The sequence below is a fragment of the Drosophila miranda genome, chromosome 4 (genome assembly GCF_003369915.1).
Source record: "Drosophila miranda strain MSH22 chromosome 4, D.miranda_PacBio2.1, whole genome shotgun sequence".
In the NCBI taxonomy this organism is placed as follows: domain Eukaryota; kingdom Metazoa; phylum Arthropoda; class Insecta; order Diptera; family Drosophilidae; genus Drosophila; species Drosophila miranda.
The window spans coordinates 29,177,196-29,201,259 of NC_046677.1; the positions used below are offsets into that span (position 1 = coordinate 29,177,196).

General features: G+C 45.5%; 1 protein-coding gene across 3 annotated transcripts; it reads right to left on the bottom strand.

Moving 5' to 3' along the window:
• On the bottom strand, nucleotides 1–19,294 carry LOC108162829 (TNF receptor-associated factor 4). Of its 3 annotated transcripts, XM_017297759.1 has the most exons (3): nucleotides 19,074–19,294; nucleotides 18,689–18,755; nucleotides 1–1,939 (listed from the first exon to the last, which is right to left on the bottom strand). In XM_017297759.1, exons 1-3 carry the CDS (start codon nucleotides 19,277–19,279, stop codon nucleotides 746–748), a joined length of 1,467 nt encoding a protein of 488 aa, XP_017153248.1. In that variant the 5' UTR covers nucleotides 19,280–19,294; the 3' UTR covers nucleotides 1–745. The 3 variants fall into 3 exon arrangements, with proteins under 3 accessions (XP_017153248.1, XP_017153247.1, XP_017153249.1); XM_017297758.2 differs by lacking the exons at nucleotides 18,689–18,755; nucleotides 19,074–19,294 and adding an exon at nucleotides 8,739–9,359; XM_017297760.1 differs by lacking the exons at nucleotides 18,689–18,755; nucleotides 19,074–19,294 and adding an exon at nucleotides 2,088–2,188.
• Between the last annotated feature and the right edge of the window lie 4,770 nt (nucleotides 19,295–24,064).

The following is a 24,064-nucleotide window of genomic DNA, read 5'->3' on the forward strand; positions in this document are numbered from 1 at the left end:
TTCTTTTCTTCGAATAGTTGATTTTATTGTAGTTTTGACTTCTTAGTTTTTAAACACAAACTTATCTCTGACTATGCTGAAAGTTGTATTCTCATGGTTTACGTTCATGTTCATGGTACTAATGACTAATGCGTTGGTTTAGATGCTAGATGCTATAACTAGAACTAAAACTAGGGCTGCGGTGCGATTGCCGTTGCGGTCGCGATTACGATTGCGATTGCGGTATCTCGGTTATTCTATGTACATGCAAATTATTATCCACAAACTGATTTTTGAGCGTACGGTCTAGTTTGAAGATCTTTTGAAAGTGTTCGCATTGCGCGCAAAAATACAAATCTCTAAACAAAAGACTTAACACACAAACTTAGGCGTACCCATAAGGCGGTAGTACTATCTTCATTAAGTTATTATTTTATATTCTAAAGATGTATGTATGTATGTATGCTTTGGTTTAATTCCAGCACTGCAAGAACCTAATCCACGAATCTGAAGCTGATGCTGAATACGAGTGAATATGACTAATACGCAGTCGGGGGTCGGTCTGGGACAGCATTCCAAGGCCAGTTAGCACTTTCCGGCTAACTGCCGCCCGAAGCTGTCGCTGAAGGCCCGTGGCTGTACAGGGAGTGGGTGTGGTGTGTGGGCTACGGTAGGATTTACTCATAAATTTAAATACACAGTATTTACAGAAGTCGAGTAAATGTCTAGGGCTAATGGTGGGGTCGGGGTCCTTCGTCTCTGGTACCTAGACGGACACAATTTTGCTAGGATCCACCTTCACGCGCAGAAAGACGGTATTGTCCTTGATGAAGGGTCGACTGTGCAGCAGTTCGTGCGAGATGAAGCGGGGGAAACCGAAGCCCAGCTGGTCGGGCTCGTTGGAGGGTCGCTGGAAGTTCTCCCAAGTGGGATCGGGTACAAAGGACTCGGCCACGCCCCCTTGGCCGCTCTGGGCGCCCTGCTCGAACAGCGTGAACGTGATGGAGTGCGAGAAGGGCCACTTCAAAAGAGCATCGTACTCTCCGGGCAGCACCTTAATGTACACAGAGACGTGGGTGTTCTCGCCGGGTCCGTTGCCATTGAGGAACATGGAGGCTTGCAGCTTGTAGCCGTACTGGGAGGTGTAGAAGGGCGGCGAGACCAACTCGAGGCCGTCCTTGCCCCGCGCCTCGGTCATCTTGGCCGACCAGTCGGTGATCTTCCACAGCAGGGTGCCCGTGTAGTTGATGGACAGCTTGGACACTGCCGATTTCAGCATCTGGATCTGCTGGCCCTGGCGCGAGCTCAGCGCTACCATCAGCGACAGATGAGCCGCCGCATTGCTCTCCAGGTGCGCCTCCAGCATCTGCCGTGGGCCCTTGAAGCGGCATCCAGCCTCCTTGAAGCTACAGGCCACAGCCAGCGACTGGCACTCATCGCGCAGATGCGCCTCCAGCTCTCCGCGGGCAATCGGACCCGCATCGCAGCGCTGCGGACAGGCCAATGGAGCCCTTGGGCACTGGGCCGCATGAAGCGGAAGTGTGTCCGCCGAGAACTCGCGCTGGCAATGGGCACAGCGGCGGAGGCGTTTCGCACAGTCCTTCGACTTGTGGAGGGTCATCCGCCCGCGCAGAACTCTCTGTCCGCACTTGGCTTCACAGTAGACTGGCTCCTGGCCACAGCTACCGTTGTGTTCCTCCAGCCCGGCGCCAGAGAACTCGCTCTGACAGAACTCGCACCGCGTGCGCCTCATTGTGCAGGTGTACTGCAGATGATCGGTCATCATGATCCGTGGGATCTGGGCGCCGCACTTGTTGGGGCATTGTGTGGCATCGTGCTTACAGGCATTGAGATGGCCCTTTAGCTTGCGGAGCTCATCGGACCACTTGCAGCCTTGTTTGTGGTGGATGCAGAACACCAGGGAGCCCATGATGTGCTTGGGATCTGGACCGGGATAGATCTGGAAATATAAGAAAGGGAAATTCGGAGATTAGTCATCGTTCAAGATGAGATATATTGGAATATATGCAGGTTGATATATGGACACGATCTATACATTGAATAGAAAACTTTCACACTTTCGTTTGGTATAAAAAACTTTGCTTTACTTTGCTTTGAAATTTTCCAAATCGTTGCCAAAAACCCATCTAAGAAAAACCGGCTTTTCAAGTGCGGAAGTTGGACGGGAACTGTTGTGATCTGAGTGGTTCCTCCCTCCATTTATAGGTGACTGGAAATCGCCTACAAAACCCGATAAGCAGCCCTCGAGGATGCTTCCCCTGCTTATCTCTCGATCAACCCAACCTGAATGATATTGATTTTCCGGCTACCTGCTTTGCACCTTGTTTTTCCTCTTTGTTCCTCTCGTTCACGGTTGCTCTCATCGGAAAAAACCCGTCAACTATTTTACACATGAGCGATCATGTTCTTAGGCACACCTAGACAGACACTTCCTGTCCTGTCCTCCCTGTCCTACTGCGACGTTGCTTCTAACGATCATTTTGGGCACTCTCCCGAACACTTGGACTTCATCTTCATCGGTTGACTGCCTCTTGCCTATAAGAACTGCACCCGCTTTTCACTGGCTCCCCAGTAGATATCGTTTTTTTTTTCCAACTGCAATTCTGCATTTCTCTTTGCTTCATTTTCCTTTTAATTGCAGCTGGGGAATGGGACCGAGGAGTGCGACTTCACATCCGGCAGATTAAAATAATAAATTGCGTTGTTGTGCGAAAATATTTATGAGTTGCATGCCACAGCCTGTTGCTGGCTGAGTGCCTGGATTCCTAATCTAATTACAACGCCCCCATTCTGGGCTCCGAACCATGGATACATATGGATTTTCGACATCTAATATTTGGAATCATTAATATGAGTAATATAAACAGATGGGCAGAGGACAAACCAATTCGGGGAATATGCCAGAACGAGAGACTCTTATGGTAGGCGCCCCCTAACGGCTCCGTGCAGCTCCTAAGCGAGCGTCGCGACATTTCCGGTTGACTCTTTTAATTGACCTTATCTGCAGTTTTGTTCACGGAGTGGGGGGCGCCCAGCCCCAGCCAGAGCGTGGTTTGACTTTTGATAAATGAACATGTCGCTGCATCTGCCCCCGGCATGAGCATGGGCATGGGTCGGGGCATGAGTCTGTGGGTACCCAACTCCCAGAGAAAGAGACAACTTGTAGACGCGACATTAAAACGAAGATATAATAAGCAATTAACACATGAGCATGGGGCAGGGGCAGGGGCAGGGGCAGGGGGCAGGGGCCGCAGCAGAGAGCCAGAGAGAGATACAGTCTCTGTTTGGTTCAGTTGAGATCGGATCCCATGTGCGTCCGAATGGGCATAGAGTATAAAACAGAGAAGAAGTAAAATATAATACATACGAGCACATATTTCTATGGAACTGCCTTTTGCTGGTAATTTCATTTAACGTGAAAACAAGTTTTGTTTCTGTTTTATGTCAACTTTGAGACCATTAGGCGCTGAGCTGTAGCATCGAATTTGAACTTTCTAGAGGGCCATGTACCAATTACTCGTATCCATTTGAAATGAAGTTTGAATGAAGCTTGAAGCCACCCACAGCTTGGGGCATGGAGGAAGTAGCTGCCACTCAACCTCAACTGGAGATACCATAAACAAATTGTGCTCATGTTTACACAAATATTCGTTGCCTGTGTTATGTCGATGTTTTAATGAAGAACATGGATATGGAGCCGCAGCACCCGGAGCATAACGGAGCAGCAGCAGAGAGGCACAGAGTCAGAGATCAAAAGATGGTTTCTCCTCCAACGGTTTGTCAACGAATACCGACTGTTTACAGGGAAACCAAACAATTATAAAGCAAATGAAGTTTTTTTAGAGGCAATTACCAGCCCATGCCCCCCTCCTTGTCGAGGTTAATTTACTTTGACTTCCACTTCTCCGGCGTAGTGGCTGAGGTCGTTTGCTGCTTGATTATATAATATAATAATATAATTATATGACTTTAGGCAACTTTTGCTTTTCTTTAAAGTGCCAAAAAGTAGCAGAGAACGGCGAGTATTTCCTATAATTATTAAGCCTTATTCAACCGACCAGAGACGATCAACGTCATTCTATTTGATTGGTTCTTATGTAAAGCTCTAGACAAATCCAATTGAAATTCCACACGAAAGCGTGGCCAAATTTCATGCAGAGGAAATACAAAAAAAAGAAACCATAAAACTATATAAAATAAAAAAAAATGAAAGACGGAGAGACAGATAGACACCAACTCCAAAATCAAATCAATGTTCAGCAAAATGAAAGTGGAAACACAGAAGAGATGAAATAAAAAGAGTGAAGATCATTATTTATGGACAACGGCAGCCGCAGCAGTTGCCGGATTGTGTTTTATTTTTATGGGGGACGGGAACGTCTCTACCCCTGGAGTCTCCTGGAGTGGCAGCCGACGATGCTCCACTCCACTTGGGTGCACTTTGCAGCACTGCGGCGGGGCACAGCAGATCATAAAAATTAAGTTAGATATAAGCAGGAAAACAATTTTATAATTTTAGACATCGAATGAATTCGATTCCGTGTAAGACATGTGCCCGTTTGCCCGATCTCTCTTGGCATGGGTCTAGTCTACTTTCCACCTCCTCTCCTTCCAGAGTAGATCCGAACAAGTTCCCATAAAGTTCAAGGCGCTCGTAGACGAAGAAGTTTGTTTTATTTTTAAGGCTTTTATGGCCCCAGCCCCAGCCTCAGCCCCAGCAGATCGGGGAGGTTTCGGTTCGGTTTCGGTCTGGAGTGGCTTCAATCAGCCAGCAAACAGCAACCCATCCCATGCCAAGGCGTTGTTTATGCTTCTGTTGAAAGCCCCAAAGGGAACATTTTTTGGTCATGTTTTTATTAATAGACAAATTGATCTCGGAAGGCACTTTCATTTGAAGGGTGGCTCGTTTTGGGGGAGGTAAGAATTACTGATTTATTTGTAGATTTATTTAAATTATCTTGAAATTAGTTGGGGATTTATTGTAATTGTCTTCTTAGCCATAAATATAATCAGAAGTAATATAACATGAGCTGCAATCAATTGATCTGAAGGTACATCAATAAATGATCTAAATGCACTGCCAATGGAAATGTTTTATTGCAAAGTAAAGCTTTGTGAAACAAATTAGAGCTACATCTGATTGTATTCAGTTTAATAATGAATGTTCATGAATAATGATATATTCTTTTAGGGTAACACGATTTGTCAGTCGCTAACAGAAAGATCATCAATGCAATCAACATCAGTGGGATGCCTGTGGAGTGGGGACTTAGCACCTAAGGCCCCCTCTGGGCTAACTTCCGTTGCGTCTGTTAACACACAGAATTTCCTAACCAACATTCATTTGTGTCCCCAGCAACAGGGCAATGTACTGGAGAGGGAAATCTTGGCATGGGCCCAACGATGCCTCTGGCATGCTTTTTATTTGGTACGTGAGCATTGGAATTAGTTTTTTTATTTGGAGTTTCTGGTTGGTGTTTGCCCAAGAAATTCTCAACATTCATAAGACACTTTGGGAGGGGGAGGGGTAAGCCATTAGTACGAGGAGTATCAACAGCATAAGCTGTATGAAAACTGTGCTAAATGTCTTTGATACTTTTATTTACCCGCAGCTGGAGCTCTAATTAGATCGCTTCAGGCTGTTTGCCTAAGGCCAAAACTTCCCACGACAGAGCTTCCAACTGTTTTGTGGTCTGCCTGCCTGGTCCCTGCTCCCTGCTGCTGATGATGTTATCGAGTGACCCAATAAAATGCATCGATACCTCCGATGCCCGATGCAGCAAAAGTGCAGCGCTGGCGAATTTCCATGCGAAGCGAGCGAGCAAAACAGCTGATGCGCAGTTTTGTGAATTTCACAAAGAAAAAACTCGGTCTCGGTTCGGGTTGTATGTAATTTCAGCAGCAACAGCAGTAAATACTCGTACAACCAACATCATTCAATGGCTGAGCCAAAGCCAGAGCCACAGCCAGACAGCTGCAAAAAAACGAAAACATAACAGGGCCAATACCACAAACTGGTTTCACCTGAGCCCGAGACGGGGAGCGAGAAGGCTCAGAGCAGCTGATTTCCAAACAAGTAGACAATGCTGCTCCCGCCGTATCTCTCTGCACCTGCCTTTGCCCATGGAAACATCAGCCATCGAAGATGTGTGTGTGTGTGCATCTGATACCCTCACAAAGAGTACTATCACTTTGAGCAGATGTCACAGGCACAGGCATGTGCTCTGGATCAGCATCAACCATCAGCCATGTCCTCGAGCAGGATCGGGATTAATAACACACATTATTGCTGTACTGTTCGTAATTATAGAGAAGCCTATGCTGCTTATACTCTTCCTGTTAATCATGGTGAATCGATCGTATTTTCCATTGATTTTGCTCCCATATCTAGGTTTATGACTACGATCCCCTGATGTTCTGGATTTCCATTGCATTGTTGCCAGACTTCAGAGGCAGCGTTCAGTACTAGTATTTTGCAGGCAGGTGAATTTTTGTGCAGTGCTGTCATTATTTTGGTTTTTGTTGCCTTTGGCAGCTGCTGTTTGGTTGCTTGGCTCTTTGGTGTCTGTAAAATGCGGGTCTGACCTTTTTCCGCTGCTGTTGTTGGCCCGAATAAGCAGCTGCCGGCCGTCTGGACTGGGACAGGAAACGACAGTTAGCCAGTGGGGTCGTCATACTCTTGTCGAAATTCTTGCCGGCATTAGCAATAATTCTCGCAATTCTTTCGCATTGACAAGGTCCCCGGCGAAAGAAAGAAAGAAATCTGTTGAGTCAGCGGCGGGTTCGGCGGGTTCGGTGGGTCTCAGAGTGAAATGTGTCATTATCAACGGCATGCTAATCGAATGCTAATCGAAAGCGAAATGTAAGGCATTGCTAGAGCACGTTCTAGGCAGGCTTGGCATTGGCATCCGTTGAAAGTGTGGGAAAAGCAACAGGATCTCTTCAGATTGTGGGAATCTGTATCTGACTGACGGAAGTGCTTCGCTTCTCTCGAGCCAGAGACAAGAGGTAACGGCCCATAATTGAGGAATGCTTCGAATTCCAACTGGGATTGTGGCATGAACTGGGAAACTAGATGGGGCAGTCGCAGCGGCAGCGGCAGCGGCAGCGGCAGACGCCCCCGTCAGTAATGTGGCTGGTGTGGTGGCTTAGTTGGGGCAACTGGTTAACTTTGGCCAAGGATGTTTGTACTTTGCACCGTGGCTGAAAAGCCGTTGGGCAACTTTTCCAGATGCTGGCCAAATCCGCAATCCACATCGTTAGTCTAAAACGCCGCTGCAGGCCAAATACTTGTACGAACCAAAACAAGAAACTTGTTTCGCATTTCGCAAATGGCAAATATGCGCTACTCTGACTTACATAAGCTCTGCTGCTGTGCCACTCTGCCACTTATATTTTGTATCTTTTGTTTTTGTCTAACGGTCTGCTGAAGCGCACGGGCTACGGGCTTTTCAACTTTGCCATTTGCCGCGGATGCGTCGCAGGCGCCACTGTTGTTGCTCACGATTTTCCATTTCCACTCCACGAATGAAAAGTGTGGCATGTTGCTCAGCGCCACTTTGTCGTGCTCTATGGGTGCGGCTGGGCCTCCGATAAATGCAGCTCGTTTTATGGAGAATCCATTGACCATAGAGAATGTCCAAAGGGGGCTCGCAAAAGAATGCCAACGAGGTCTGACCATGGTCTACGGGAGTTCTGATTGCTGCACAAGATCCGCATTCTATCGCATACTATCCCAAGAGAATCTTATTTTAGCTCGGATGTAAATTTAATAAAAAATCCCCGAATCTTCCACGTTTTCAATGCAATCAGAACTTCCACAAAACGAACAAATAGTTTCTAGGTATTCCCATGCCAAGCCTTTACCCAGAGAGTCGGGGCCTTCGATACCATGTGGAGCCCTGGGTACGCGTAATTGTCAGCCACGTTGTGCACATGTGTGCATGTGTCGCCCAATGATGTGTACCCAACCGACCCGACTCTCTCTCTCTGTCTGAGCTGTCCCTGCTGCACATCCCATATCATACTCCATACCATAGCATTCCCTTCAGGGCTGTTCAAGCGTGTCTACATCCTGTTTGCTTTTCGGATTTTTATTTCAATTTTTTCTCCGTCCGACGCGTTGTTTTATGTCTATTTTCCCGGCCATATGTTTGTCAGGCAGGGGTTTCTCTCTGGGCGGGCCCGGGCCTCTGTTCGGGCTCTCTCTGAGTGAGCGGCATTTTGTCAAACAGCAAACAGCAAATTGTGCAAATTGCTCTCAACTTGGCCATGAAACAGTGGGGGCTCTTTGTAATTGCATAGCCTCAGATCGATCAGATCGATGTGGTGGAGTGGGCACGAATATTCGATAGTTGAAATCAACAAAAAAACCCGCTTATCTGGTGTGGAAATCCGTATGCCCCGCGCTATCAGTTTGGTTTGCTTTCCCAGTTGGTCTACATACGGGTACGACTACGGGTATTTGTTTTACGAAACTGATGAAACTGATTGATTGATAATGGTGGTAAGTGGCGGCTAAGCCCTGCCTGTCCGGCCATATGGCCCATTCAACTGGGTCAATGAGCTTTATCAGCATGGAATGCACCGATGATAGGGAATGCATGGCTTTGCATAGCTTTCATGTTGTCTTTGCTGTTTGCTCAGCTGGGGATTGCCAAAACAGGAAGTGCCCCAAGGGGGAGAAAATACTCCTCGTACTTCAAGTCGTAATATCTGCATTTTTTTGGATAACTTACAATCTGTTCCAGTTCCGTTATGGGCATATTGTTGTTGTTGTTGTTGTTATTGGTGCCATTGCTTCCTGGCGTCGGTGAACTGTGAGAATTGGCCGACGAGGAGTGCGACGAGGACACTGTCGATGAGGAGGACCTCGAGGTGGCACAATGGTTGTGCGTCTTGTTGCGTGGCGGCGTCGGCGGCGGCACGGGGCTGGCCAATGTGGAGCAATCCTTGGAGTTGCGGTTGGGCGATAGGCGCGAGGGAAAGCTCAGCGTCTTGGTCCACTGGGCCAGGCTGCGTACCATTTTGGTAGATCTCCGGTAGCTCGTTGGTAGCTTCACTTGATAGCTTGAAACTAATCCAAAAGTGTTTCAATTGGCAAGTCTTTGCTTTATCTTTAGTTTGTTGTTATTGATTGTTTCACTGCTTACAGGCACTGTGACATGATAACTTTAGTTTGATTGTTGTCTGGTTTTCTGATATCACTGATTTCAACTATTTCAAAACTTGGAGAAATTCGCACAGCGCACGCGTATCGTTTGCAGCTTCAGCTACAGATACTCTATCTTCAGATACTTCTTTCCGTGAGACCGAAAAACGAACCGTTTGTGTTGCCTGCTTGAAAGCAACTGAAATGACGCAGTCGCGGCAGGCAGTGGCAAGCAGCGGCGGGCCTGGTAGCGACTCCACACACATACACACAGATACTTCGCTCACTCACACAATCATGGTTAACAGTATATAGTATCTGTATCTTCGGGGGTTGTGCAAGCGAGACAAAAGTCGTTGATCAGCTCTGGCATTGCACTTTCGAGCGAGAGAGTGAATATTGCATGCCTACAGCGGGGGAGAGTTGTTTTGGAGAGTGAGACAGAGAGAGAGAGAATGCCAGAGAAACAAAGATGAATGAGAGAGACTGGACTGGTGGTTGAAATCGTACAATAATGAAATAATGTTCATACGAAAGCGGATACATTTTGCAGTACATCAAATCTAGCAATTCAATGTTTCCATTTGCTGAAATTTATAGACCACGTTTGGTGGGTATCTTTCAATTCTTTGAATTGTGGTTTTTGTTAATGAAACAGTATTTATTGTATTTATTTATAGAGAAACTAAAGGCCTAATTTTGTGTGTTTTTAAGAGATTTTATAACACAATAGAAGGAAAACAAGCAGTTTTAAATTAACAATAGCTATATTTTTCAGAGTTCAAGATGCAAATAAAATAATAAAATGTCTCTTCATTTTGAGCCAGTTTCAAGTGAACATTTGAAATTTTTGTACCACATGTTCCTCTATTTTGGCTCTTAGTATATCAAATTTTCCAACCGATTTGAAATTCCTCAATCTTAAAGCGTTTTCCAAGCAATTTTCCCAAATTTACTATACATTTTTAAGCGATTACTTCCTCTTTTACATGTGCTTTGACAATTTCCAATTTATCTCATCCTGTTAGTGGGGGACTGGCAACGGTTTCCACTCAATTTGGCAACAGGACATATTACGGATACAGTAATTGCTATATTTACCCAATAGTCGAACACCCAAACGGTGCTCTAATGATGCCAGCAATGCATTGGCGGTGCAATTAACCAAAGGGCCGCACCATCTGCTGGCCAGAAGTCGTTCGAGAGGAGCTAGAGGGATGTCGTTTGGCCGGGCAATTACAGACCGAACGCACTTCCGTTGGCCGCATACCAGAGAGACCCACGCAAACCAATACACAGGCATGGACCAGCCCACAGATACACACACAGATACAGACCAGACCCATACAGGCAGCATAAAAAACCGGCAACAACGGCCTTGCCAAGGTTGACTGAGCATGTTGCCGTTGCCGAAAAAAAGAGTCATAAAACCAAGAAAAGTAGTTGCTGCTTCTTTTGGCCAAGTAAGAGCATCGAGAGAGTGGCAGCAACAGCCAGAGAGAGAGCTGCCTCTGGCTCTCTCTCTCTCTATCACTCTCTGTTAATGGCCCGAAAGCCGCTTAGAAGCTCAGAGCCATCATTCCGAATGAAATAAGTTCTTTCCGCCTTAGCTTTGAGCCGAAAGTTTCTCCAGACTGACCAGATTTTCCAGAGCTCGTGATTAATTGGTGCGTCTTCCCCCGCCTCCTGCCCCAGTATAACTGTTATTATTTTGGTTCGTGTTAATTCCATTTTGCTTTTACCGCCAAATATTCGTTAGCATCTTGCTGGCACATGTCGGCCATGACAGATGCAGATGCTCTGGATCTGTGCCTCTCTCGTTTTCCCTGGCCAATAAGTCGTCCTTTGCCTGGAACATGTTTCTGCCAGATCCTGTGCATTCCTGTTCGGTCCTGTTCAGCTCTCTTCTATTGTTCTCTGGCCTAGCAAATGATACGCAGCAGCTGCATTTGGCTGGCATCGAACAATGCGCTTATTGACAGTTTTTCCAAAGGTGTCGCACAAAAGAGGATCCGATCGGTCTCATACCAAAAGGATCCTATTCTGCCATGGGTTCTTGTGTTTGAAAATATGTCAGATGCTGTGTGCAGATTTCCGGAGTTCATTTAATTCTTTTATCTACAGTTTTTTGTTGAGAATATATTGAATTTTTTACTAAATACGCAAATATTTTTTGTTTGATTTTCTATTTTGGTTTAAGGATTAAGCGATTGAAATATTTAAATTTTTGCTTAAATAAGATCTTTTCTGATATAAAATTTGTTCTTTTCCGACTCACTTACCCAACGTTCTGTCGAAATGCACGTATATGTGCGATTATGCAACATTCAACTTCTGAGTTGAATAAAAGTTAAATATTCCCGTACAAAACTGAACTGTTTCCTATCCAAAACCTTCCCAGATCAATTTTCAAACTTGAATCCCCATTAACATTCACATCCGTTGTCTGGCGCAGCCACCAATCAAACAGAAATTTGCCTAATTAATAGTTCAAGATCAGAGAAAAGTCGGCGGTGATGTAATTTGTATCGGTGGCCCTCCGAGCAGGAGGAGTCGGAAGGCGTGCGCCTGACCATTAATCTTGCATAAACATTCAACATTCAACATTTGTTCAAGAAATCATAACAAGCTGGAGATCAAATATTTGCGGCCATCCACTGATAAGTCCCCACCGTTTGGCTTATCAAGAGGCTGTTAAAGTTGATGTTGAGGCTGAAGACCCACAATCAGGCTGTCAGGAAAGTCAGTCTGTCAGGGAGTGAGATGTGGGGGACCTACCATAAAGAAAAGAGTTTCTAATGGTTCATTGATTTGCATTTAGGTGGGGCTCAGAGATCTTTTACTTATTCCAATGGGTGTGACCGAAGCTGGATTCCGATGGCTTCCTTATCTGGGTCCCGGGTTTCAGATGAAAACACAAAAGTGTTGGCTCTCCTTATCTAAATTCCCGAAAATTCAGTTGTTGCTGCTTGCTGCTTCAGCACATAGCAGGGCCTTTTGTTTATAAGCAAACAGTTTTTTTGTTTTCCAAATCAACACCTCGGGTATCAATTACCCGGAGGGAGACGGACACGGAGCATGATATACACAGAAAGAGACCGAGCGACAGATCAGCATGAATCACTCGACTGGCCGGACTCTGTCTCTGTCTCTGGTCTGGTCTGGTCTCCTCTGTGTGCGTTTCCCAGCCCGAGATCCGCTTAGACTCGCTTTATCTCCAGTAATTAAAGTGTGACCGACCCTCAGACTCTGCTGCTCCCTGCAGTCGGCACATACCCGGGCAAATGTAAATCTTCTGTGCTATTTATTTATGATCTTTTATGATTTCCACAGTTGGACCAAGGCTCTGAACAATAAACGGACTGGGCAACCGCACACGCCGCTCTCCTCCCGATCCAGTCGAAGTCCTCGTTCTCGTTTTCAGGTCTCTTCTCCTTTCGGTTGCTGGTGCTATTGCTCTTCTCCTGCATTAGTTGCGGATGGTTAGCAGTGCAAAAAAGAATCACGAGGTATAGTCTGCGATGTACTTCTCAGAATAGGCCCGAGAGGTTCGGCTGATAAAGTAGCAAGATTTATGGAAAGAAAGGCAAACAATTGTAATTATATTTGCCAAGGCTGTAAATGCAGATCGGGGTATTGATTGACAGCTATAAAAGGCCCTAGAGATAATAGAAAATAATAACTACAAACTGTGGCAACAAAGATGAGACGTAAATGGTGGAGGTGTGATCCAGATTCAAAGTGTAAAATAGAAAAATAAAATTGAAATAGATACAAAGATCTCTTCCTATATCTCACTTACTCATACTTGGTTTCTGCATTATAACTTTGGAAAGCTGTTCTGCAACTTATTCTTATCCAACGCATCTTTTAGATAGTTATAGAACTACTCATATTTCCTAATGATTTGCGACCTTTTCCTGCACCTTTCACCCAAATTGAACAATAAATATAAACTAATTTGAGAACTATTCTCTGATCCCTTATTAGAAGGTAAGCGTGGCGCATACAGGGATCTTAGGTTACCCCAGAAACGGCGGACACCTGCCAAACTCCCTCACAACTTCATTAGAACCATCGCCTCGCCTGGAATGCCTCGCTTGGGCTCGTTTACTTGGAGGTGCATGTAAATATTATGGTAGTCCGAAGAAAGACTCATAAAGGAACACACATATTTGTGGTGTTTGCTCTGGAAAATTATGCAACGGAAACAGGTGCAGCGACTGGTATGGCAGCGACTGGTATGGCAGCGACTGGTATGGCAGCGATTGGTGCGAGTGACACTCGCTTCGTTAAACGCGGGGAACTCGCGGGAAAAGGCTGGGTGCAAGGAAAACTTTTGGACCGACAGTGGGACTGTTCAAAGGCCGTTCACTTGTCCAGAAATTCTTACTCCGTTCTGGCAACACGCAGCTGACTAATCACCCATGACTCAGAGACATGGAGGAGGCGTGGAGTGGAGGATGGGGTTCCATGTGGCACGATAGCTATTACAGAATGTTACACATTTATTACCCGAGAAACAGCCTGGGACCTGGCGACTGGGACCTGGGATCCGCGCCGCGCCGGAATGGAATCCAATTCGGTTTAATCAAAGTTCAGACACGTCCAACTCCAGAGTGTGGGAAAATTTCCATTGCCTGGCGGAGTGCACTTTTCGTTGCGAATTTTCCTTCCTTTTTGGAGCGGGGAAAAACAATTTTCACTTCAAAGTCGTCTCGCTGTTTTGCTTTGCTTGTGCGCCTCTCATTTTGCAACACTTTCACCTGCTGATTTGGCACGTAAATGGGCTGATAAACACCAGACAATGACATCAGTCCCCGAGTCACCCCCCGAGAGCTTTGTCTTTGTTTTTGGGAGACTATTCAAATCTCCAGAAATATCATTAATGTTAGAGCTCAGAGCCACTGGGAAGAGGTTCTGCCCACCGTGGAAGTTGACGACACTCCACTCCCCTCCCAACTTCGCCCTGGGCTTGGACCGTGTTCGTTGACCTCATTTGTGGTTTCTTCGTATCTGTCGTAGCATATTTTATTTTTGCCAGTTGAATTCACTTTCAGTTTTGAGCTTGGGCTCGGCTTGGCTCAGTTTTGATTAAGTTGTGTCATGCAACGTTGATTTAATTATCATCATCAGCAGCAGCAGCAGCCATCAACGGTCTACCATTGTGCCCCCACCTAACAAAAAACTAATGAGGAAATGCTGTGAATTTTTTTGTCTCTTTTGGGGTTAAAAATAGTGAAAAGCCATAATAGAAAGTTATTTTACATAGGTACTCGGGGAAGAAGTCAGCGAGTACATCGAATGCTAAAAAGAGAGATATTCTGCTTTACAGATTAGCTCGCCCAAAGATCATTCCATCAATGATAATACATTTTTTTTTGGGTCAGAAGAATCCCCTGACTACTGCACGCTTCATTTGAATGCACTCGCGGACCACCTGCCGTGCTACCACATGCCACTTGCCACATGCCACACACAGGATTTGCCCAAAGGGCAATGTGTGCAAAACATCGGGTCCGATCCTGTCCCAGGACTTTCCCTGCCAAACCCAACCCGCTGTGCGTAGATAAAGTCAAGTGCGACGACATACTAATTTCCAGCTAAAAAGCTGCTAATGGCCAAGAGATTTGTTGGGCTAGAGAAAACCCCAGATAGGCAGGAGAGAAACAGAGAAAGATATAATTCCTCAGTTCATTCACCAGTTTGCGGGAAAAGAATTCTTGGATGAGATTCAGGTAGAATTCGATGGGTTCGTATCTAACATTTTGTGTCTTCTTTATTTCCGCTGTATACGATTATGATAAACAAGCAGAGAAACAGATACAGATACACACATGGAGGGAGATAAAAATACAGAGTTACTCGTACAGATACAGATGCGCAAAAGTTCAGGCCAACAAAAGTTTGTTCAACATCTTGTTGAGACTCATTTGGAATGCATTTTTCGCATATAAATTCAACAATAAAATTTATACAAATCATCAGCTTGTGGCGGCTGTGTGGGCTGGCATCGAAAAATTATTTAAATGCCGCACATTTCCCCTGGTTTTTGTAAACTGTGAGATTCACTCGCGATCAGCTGAAAAAAGCGTGGGATCAGGCCGAACGGCCTTTTCATTTCGTTAATTGTTTGGAGCTGGAGGTACGGATTGTAAATGTCTCAAAGTGAGACCCGACCCGGACTGAGTGGAGTGCGTGCTGTAAGCCGGGCTAGTAATTTTATTGACAATTGTGCCTGTCCGTCCGCTACCAAAAAAAAGAAGAAGAGTTGAAAAGTATAAACTTCTCGTGCTCGGCATGCTAATGAGAGCGGGGCCGAGTCGGGCCTGTGAGGCCTACACTATAAAACATAAAAACGCATAAAGCAAAAGCCAAACACAACAAATTCACAAAGCCAAAGCTGCTACTCCACACTCCATACGCCACACTCGTACCCGAACTTCTTTCCAGTTCCCAATCTTCTCCTCTGGACCTGGGGCTTGGGGTTTGGTCATTCCATGTCACGTTATTTGAGTTGTGAATTGGCGGCTCTTGGGGCTGGGGTCTCGCTGTGGAGACAAGCCAACACACAAAGCTGCTTATTATTTTTGTTAAAATATTCCCCGCTAGAGGAGCTCACGTTTTTAATTTTTTTATAATGTCACTAATTTATTGTACGTGCTGCACTACAAAGCACACAAACACACGACCCATCCATAGTCTCCAGTACCCAGTACCTAGAACCCCACCCAATCCCCTTCGAAGCGACCCATTTAGGTGTTTTTAATAATAACATGAACAGATCATCAGATCGAGGTAGAGGGGCATACACCCTATACTGTTTGTAACTGTTTGCATTTCAATGAGGTCGCGAGGGCGAACCCAAGACGCGATTTCAGGCCCTAGAAATGACTGGAGTCCGGGCTGCCATCGCATGTCTATTGAAAAACAGACATTTTTATAGAAGGTGACATTTATTATATTACTTATAAGTGGGAAAAGTTTTAAAAGGGTGGAAATTGTGTCAAATAATGTCGCACAACTTAAAAGGATCCAAAAGTTTTTAGATGGAATAGGAATTTATCAATAGGTTCTCATAGATAGAATATATTTCCGTTTGAAAATATGAAAATTGTTTCTTAGCCTCGTAAATCAAACAATTAAGCACAAAATTAAAAACTGTTCGAGCAGGTTCATCACCCCTTGAGAATGCAAAGTAAATGTAATTTATGGGCCCATTTTTGGGGACAAACAAGTGTTCCGATTAGGGGCTATCTATCTATCGGCTCCCCCGAAAGTAAGCGGGCTCCCGGTTTCCAGTTCCATTCCCGACTCGAGTCTCACACAGTAGTTTGAATCTATGGAGGAGTCTTGTCAAATATTTGAGTGCAGCCAATCAATCCAAGATCCCCATTCCGATTCAGAGGCGATTCAGGCGAATGAACCGCAACGGCAGCCATAAAACCCAAGAGGCGTAGAAAAATATTTGATTTGTGATTGGGCCGCTGCAATAAAACGCAAACAAATATACGAGCGAGCGAGTACTGAGGGTAAAGAAGACTTAGCGGAGAGAAATGTTTGAGTTGAGTGCACTCACTTGCACTTTCCACATTAGATTAGCAGGAGAAACCGAGCTGAACTTGGGCTAGGGTTCACTAACTGCTATCTATCAGTTTCCGCAACTAATTGCAACATGAAACCAACTGTCAATGACGCTACTGATGCTGATGATCACAATCAGCTCGGAGAAAAGCAAAACGTCGTCTGCCTGCCACACGCTCAACTTGAGATGCGATCCCCTCCATCTGCATCTCAATCCCCAGCTCGAATTGCATCTTCGCCCGAAGCTGCGGTTGCAGCTCCAAATGAAATCGATTCAAAGCTCACATAAGAAAGGCATTCGAGCGTGGTAATCTGCCATTTTATGCGTTTTACACACATCTATATCTATATCTATGGCAAGCATATCTGCCAGATACATTGGCAGGCAGTGGAAGAACTGCAGTGCCCATGAGGCTTGCGTTATGTAGATCGCAAGCCAAGACTTTTGCGGTCGTCTGGCATCGAAAATACTCTGAAGTCGGACACATTGGTTGTTGTGTAATGTCGAGTGAAGAAACAGATGTGCCATAAGTGGTCCCAATGGTTCTTCGATAAGCTAATCACTATTCATTTATGTGGATATAATCCAGATCATAATGGAGTGGAGAATGGTACTTAACCAGCAGATGAGATACGCATGAGCTTGAAATAGCTCATTGGAATGAGCAATACAATGCAGATCTTAAGTTAAGTGGAGATCATAGGTAAGATATGATCTTGATCTTAAACTGGGGGTTGTCATCTCCTGTAACCGGAAACTGTCAAGGCACAAGGAACAGCAACAATCCTTGCCCCTGATGCCAGTGACTGGCTTATCACCGTGCCGCCATCTTCAGAGTCCAAGAAGAAAAATACTTTCAATTAATGCCCCGGAGCTATCAAAAGGACTACTCGCCCAGCCCAGGCAGATGTTTTGTGCTCCAGGAGAGAGAGAGAGAGAGCGAGGCAGAGAAGAGTCAGAAGACAGGCAGAAACCTGTGCGGAGGGCAGCGGCTCCATAAACCAGAATCGAATACATCCTAGTCGGGCTGTCGAACTGCGCGCCAAATCGAGGAGGCCGATGCCTGTAACAACAAGAGAAAGGACACCAGGACACCCGGTCACCCGGACGGATCCATGAATATACCCCAAGGCGATCCCTTTTGTACAGAAACAGAGACAGGGCGACAGATGTTTTTGTCTGACATTCCAAAGCAGGTCATTGCCTGCCGCCTCGAAGGATGCCATGCCATTGGATGCGGCGCGGTGCGTTGGTCCTGCTGCAGCATCTTAGCAATAGGAAAAGGCATAGGAAAGGTATCTGGAAGATACATCGGCTGGCAGCTGGCACACTTGAGCGCTCGGCCTGTTTATAAATTGAACGCGTCGTCGGCTGCTTCTGCTTCTGGGCGCGTCTGCTCCCTGAATCTTAGGCCACTGGCTCGGATTACACGCCACGCACTTATAGATACATAGATATGCATAGCCATAGCTACAGATACAGACACAGATACACGGTAGGCAGTCTCAGTCTTTGAGTTGTTTGTAAATTATGTTCCTTTGATGTGTGTGAAGGGGCTTGCTAAAAGATTTTTATTATTATGAAAAGTAAATCAACTTGGACCGCCTGGAAATTTGAGCCAGTTTTCCAGTTTTCCGCAGGGGTAAAGGAAACTTCGAAACTACATTCTTCATTATTTTCCCAGCCCCCCTTTGCTGTCGCCCCTTTCTTCACTCCAATTTGTTTTCCCTGGTCTTCGGAATGGCATTCTGTTTGATTAATTAGTCGAATTCTGATGTGCATTCAAGCAAGGATTCCCAAGGCAGGTACTAGCAAGAGTGATATATTTTTTCTAGGGTTGAAATATGAAATGTTTTCCCTTACAATACTTCATTAATATTTCTTCTCGATCGCGATCCCGATCTACATAATTACAATTACAATTGGCATGGCTTATCTATGGATCAGCTTACCTCTTCGTAGGTATTCTCCCTGGAACTCGATTGGGTGCTGCTGGCTATCGAACGTCGAAACATTTCGCTGTGGAATACAAGAAAATTCAACATTTTATAGGAATATCTAATGAAATGCTGTTGATGATAATCTACTCATAAAATGCCTTTGAAAAGGCAGCTATAAAGTCAGGAGAGCCTGGATAGTTTTCAATCAATATTTCATTAATTTCGTACACGACAAATTACACATATTTGCACATTCAAAAGACAGACCCACTCTGAAGCATAATTTATTAATCCAGCAATCGCACCGCGAAGGGAAGAACACTTTAGGAATTATAGTAGATAAACTTGTTTCGAATAGCTGGCGCATAGACCAAGAAGAGCTGTAAAAATGCCTTACCTTAAGCGTTGGCAGGTGGTGGGCGTGTTGACAGTGAGATTGGTCCTTGAGTCGCTTAGATGGGCGATCGAATTGCATAATGTGTTGTGGCTGTTGTTAATATTCGTATTCGTATTATTATTTGTATTGTGGCTGGTGTTATATTTGCCATTGTTGAGCTTGGTCGTGTGACCAGAGGCTGGCTTTATAGCGGCCGGGGCGGGCATCTTGCAGGGGGCGAGGGAGCGGCCTACCGCTTCGATCTGGCCAAATATGGCGCACCAGTCATTAACCAACAAAGCCGCGAGACTCTCGGGGGCTCTGGGGACACTCTACCGATGCCGATTGTTAGTGTTATTTAAACTCGTCATTTATTTTCCTTTTGTTGGAAATCTGCCCACACGGAGAGCGCCACGGCACACGAACGACTTGCCCAATTTGGTGTCTCGCAGCTCGCAAACACAATTCGAATACCGAATACCGAATCTTGGTTCACGTCTCGGTATCGTATCTTATTTATGTGCATTAACTAAATGTTGCTAATTTTTTCGGTCCAAGCCTGCTCTTGCTTCTGCTGCTGAGCCTTTTTTGGCCAGGGAATGGCAGACAGGCCAGCACTCTAACATAAATCAAACAAAATCAAGTAGTCCCCGGAGCACACGACTAATTAACTCGTTTCCAACTCGTCCCCGCCAAAAAACTGATGGGGAGCGTTACTAGGGAGACCATTTAAGGTGTCGCGACGATCGTTTTCAATTATGACGCAACACACGCGAAAATTTCAAGATCAGAACTCAGAATCCGTACATTAGCTATACGGATACCGCCGATAGCAATATCTGTGGCGTGGCGTGGCGGCAGGTGTTGGGCTGCATGCGGCGACTTTGAGTGACTTCTTGCTGCGCCGATTACTAAAACAAAACTGATTTATGCCTGTCACAAGGCGAACAGTGCAGCCAATTGCTGCCAGAGACAGCGACGGAGCCAGAGCCAGAGCCAGAGCCAGACTCGGTCCCGGTTTCGGTACCCTGTCCCCTCAAAGCCTGAGTCCCCCTACCCAACCGCTTGCCAACGAAGAGTGGACGACAATTAGTTCTACATGTCGTCACACGTCGTAAGCTGCAGGAAGCCACAAGAAGAGGCAACGAGCAACGCAACCAGCAACCAGCAACCAGAAATGGCAACAACTTTCGGCTTGGGGACCCAACCATCGTCTCTTCTGCACTTTCATCTTTTGCTCTGCCCCTTGCCACTTGCCACTCCTCCCCGGATATGTTTCTGTTTCTGTTTCTGCTGCGGTTGTGTAATGCCACGACAAAAAGCGATCAGATGTCCTTCTACGGATGTGCTCTCTCCCTCTCTCTTTGGTCTGGCGTCTTAATGATCTGCCATGAACTGAACTGAACTGAACTGAACTGCAGAAAAAGAGCTGAGAAAAGATGCGTAGAGATCTGGCGGTATTGGGGTTCAAGATATGCTCAGGACAGCCACATGTCGAGGATGTGCTTGACATTGAGTTGGAGAAAAGGGTCTTACAAAATCTGAACAATTTTTGATTACAGGATTATAGTCGTTTGAAGACGCTTAACTTCGTTTCTCATGTATAACTTCGAACCACATTGCAGTATATTTATTGCTTTGAAATATCACAAAACTTATAGATATTCGGCAAGTGCCATTCAAAAACCATTTCTCCGTCGACTCCGCCCGACCAATTGCGCATCACTGGAGATCCATGTGTGCGGGGGGTTATTCAACCAGTTGGGCTCGAGCCTTCTCGGTTTCTCATCCTTGTCATAACATGACCGTATCGTGCTGGTCCGGTACTCAGTGACTGCTGATGATAAACCACATTACTGCCCCTTAAGTATGCCCATGTATGTTACCTCCCAATACGTGACGAGGGCTTCTGCAGACTCTCTCTCCTCTCCCCACTGCTCACTGCTCACTGCTCACTGCCCACTCGCCCCATCGAGTGGCACAACTGGCAGCTGGCGGCGTTTTCATGCTGCTGGACATGTAATTTCAGCGGCCCGCACCGACTGGACTGCCATTTACCATTCATAGCTACCTTTTTGCTGCTAAATGATCACCATGCCAGCTTGGAGTTGACTAGATCCAACTTAGCTTCAAAGTGGTCACAAAAAGTGGCACTGGAACAGGTTGCAGTGGCTGCACTGCATTCTGTGGCTGAAGTTGAGGCTAGTGCCGCATTGCTTTGGTTTCTGTTTCTGTGCCAAGCGAGTCCTAAAGGTCATTGCGAATAGAAGGCATCTTATGCGAGTACCTGTCGGCTCCATTATGTCCAGTATCCAGTGTCTACACGGCGACGCGACACTTCCGTTTCCACTTTGCGGTTGTCCAGCCTCAGAATGGGACTGCCTCCGAAAACTGGATGCCCTGAAACACGATCCAGTCCAGGATGACTTACCCAAACGGAAGTCTGAAACATTTCGTGAATTTTTTCATAAATGCCTTAAGGTACGACTGATCCACTGCTACTCGTATCATAATCATAACAGCTATCCAGCCAGATTCCAAAATATTAAACTTTATACTCGTGTGCCACTCGATAGAGATTGGAGGAGATTGGAGCTGCTCACTCGCCCGGCAACAATCGCTGGAGATTTCGATTTCGATTTCGGCAGTGGAAACCTGACTACTCAACTGGGACGAGGTGCGGCCGCTGAGCTGATGTTGGCTATTGCCAAATATAGTTGGGCTTAGATTTCAGGTTATTGTCGGGCCATAACCATAGCTGCCTTGAAGATTGAAGAGAATCATAAGCTTTAAGAATTTACTTTCATGCCGATTCAGATGACCTGGAAAGATGTTTATTTTCTAGGCAAATTATGTGGATATACTCGAATTTGCAGAAGAGAGAAATTACCAGAATTCAGCCACCTCAATCTGTTCTTCAAGATTACTAACAATTCAATCGTTTCTAGAAGTTATAATTTGGCTAAAATTAAAATTAGAATCTGTTGGCTGCATCCATTAGTACGAGTATCTTTCTCCGAACTTTATTCGTCATTTCAAATTAGTAGCTCATTTGGCTGTACATCTGTCTCTGGTCTTATAGGGACACGCCTGGCTGAATGCAGACTTATTCTTCTTTATCACAAGTACGAGTGTCTTCAGTTTGAGCCAGCCAAGTGCATCCGACAGATAGAGATAGATATGGAAATCAGCTCGGCCTGTCCAGGTCCCATTCCAGACTGCGACACGTGTTGTCCGGCACTGGGTTCAACCGAGTTCAGTGCATTAATCGATATGTGCATGGACGAGTGTGTGCTTGCATAGTTAGAGCAACTAGCAGACTGGACCTAGCCCTATTCCCCAACTAGTTAAATGCAACTTTATTTTCTTTTTGCGGCCTGTGGCTCCGTCTGCGCACGAACAACGCATTTTTGTGCTTGTCATGCCGGTAATGACTCCAACAATAACAACAACAACAACAACAACAACAAAAGCAGCAACGAGAAAAACAGAACATGCCACAACTTTGGAGCTGCTCTCTGGAGCCAAAGCCGAGGCCGAGCCCGCCCCAACTGATCCATGAAACTCAACCGAGCGCGTCCACAGCTCCATCCCCCGTCACCAACCCCCTGCACCATCCCCCTACACCAGCACCAGCACCAGCAGCAGCCACATTGCCAGCCATTCCATCCATGGGTTCTACTTGGCCGACCAGTGCGACGTCAGTGCTCGTTCGAGTATTCCTTTGTTGCTGTTATGCTTTTCAAATTCCTTTGTGGCATTAAATGTAATGAAAAGAGCTCTGGAAAATGCTCCAAAAGACAGAGGTGGCGATGGAGAGAGAACAGAGCAGGCTCGTCGCGATAATTATAATGGCTGGTTGACATGAAAGCAAGAGTGTGGTGTGGTGCGACCAAGTGCGGGCCTCATACCGGGCCTTAATGCTGGAGTTGGAGTTCCAAGTGCCCCTCATGGGGTTGATGTTGATCCTCATGGAACACACAGGAAGATTAAGTTTTCCCGTCATGAATGGGGTTGATCCTCTGTCAATCTGTCCGTAAACCATAAAAGCGTGCCCCCATAAATGCGAGAATAATTACTAATTAAAAGGCAATTCCACTTAATTATGAAAGTGTAACATCATTTAATTGCTGGCTTGATGTCTATAATTCCATTTGATTTATTAAAAATTTCTTTAAAATTTGAATGTATTTGCATGCGGGTGAGGCTTGAAAGTTTTTATTTAATTGAAGGAAAGTGTTATTTAAAATATTCATTTACAGCTTCGAGTTTATATGTATATCCTCCTCTCTCTCTCTCCTGAACATCTACAAGGGTTCCCCTATTCGCAAAAGAACAGCGCCAGGTGCTCAGGTTCAACTTGATTTGTTCTCTTCTGCGAATTGGGAACTGGGAACACTGTTCCCAACATTTGCATTCGTAATTGGATTGTCAGGGCGATGCGCCTTTGATTGATTTGCAAAAGGGTTTGCCTTCGAAATCAGCTTAGAAATTACAACCAGCTCATTGTATTTAATAAGTCTATGGGAATTTAATGGACACCTTACAATGGAGCCCAAATGAGTTACATAAGTCCCAGCTGTTCCCACGCTGCTCTCAGAATATCACACTCACACTCCACCCAGGTCTATACATAATTGAATTAAACGCACATGAAATCGGCTACTGGTATTTTCATGTACAAACAAATATTTTACCTAAGCCTCTGCACCCCTCCCTTCAAAGGAATGGCCTAAGAAAGACAAATCATGTTGGCCAGGCCATGCCGGACCCTTTAGGGCTAACCAAATGAGGTGTAGTTGTCTTGGCCATGATTCTCCCTCCGATTTAGCTTCTGTTTGTGCTTCTCCTCCCTGTTCAGCTTCTGTTTGTTTCCTCCTCTGATTTAGCTTCGGACTTCTTATTCCATATGGGTTTCAGTCTCAGTCTCAGTTTGACTTCTTTTGGCTCTGTTTCTGCTGTTTCATCGTAATTATCAACTTGAAAAAGCGCTCATTACTCCTCGGTGGGGA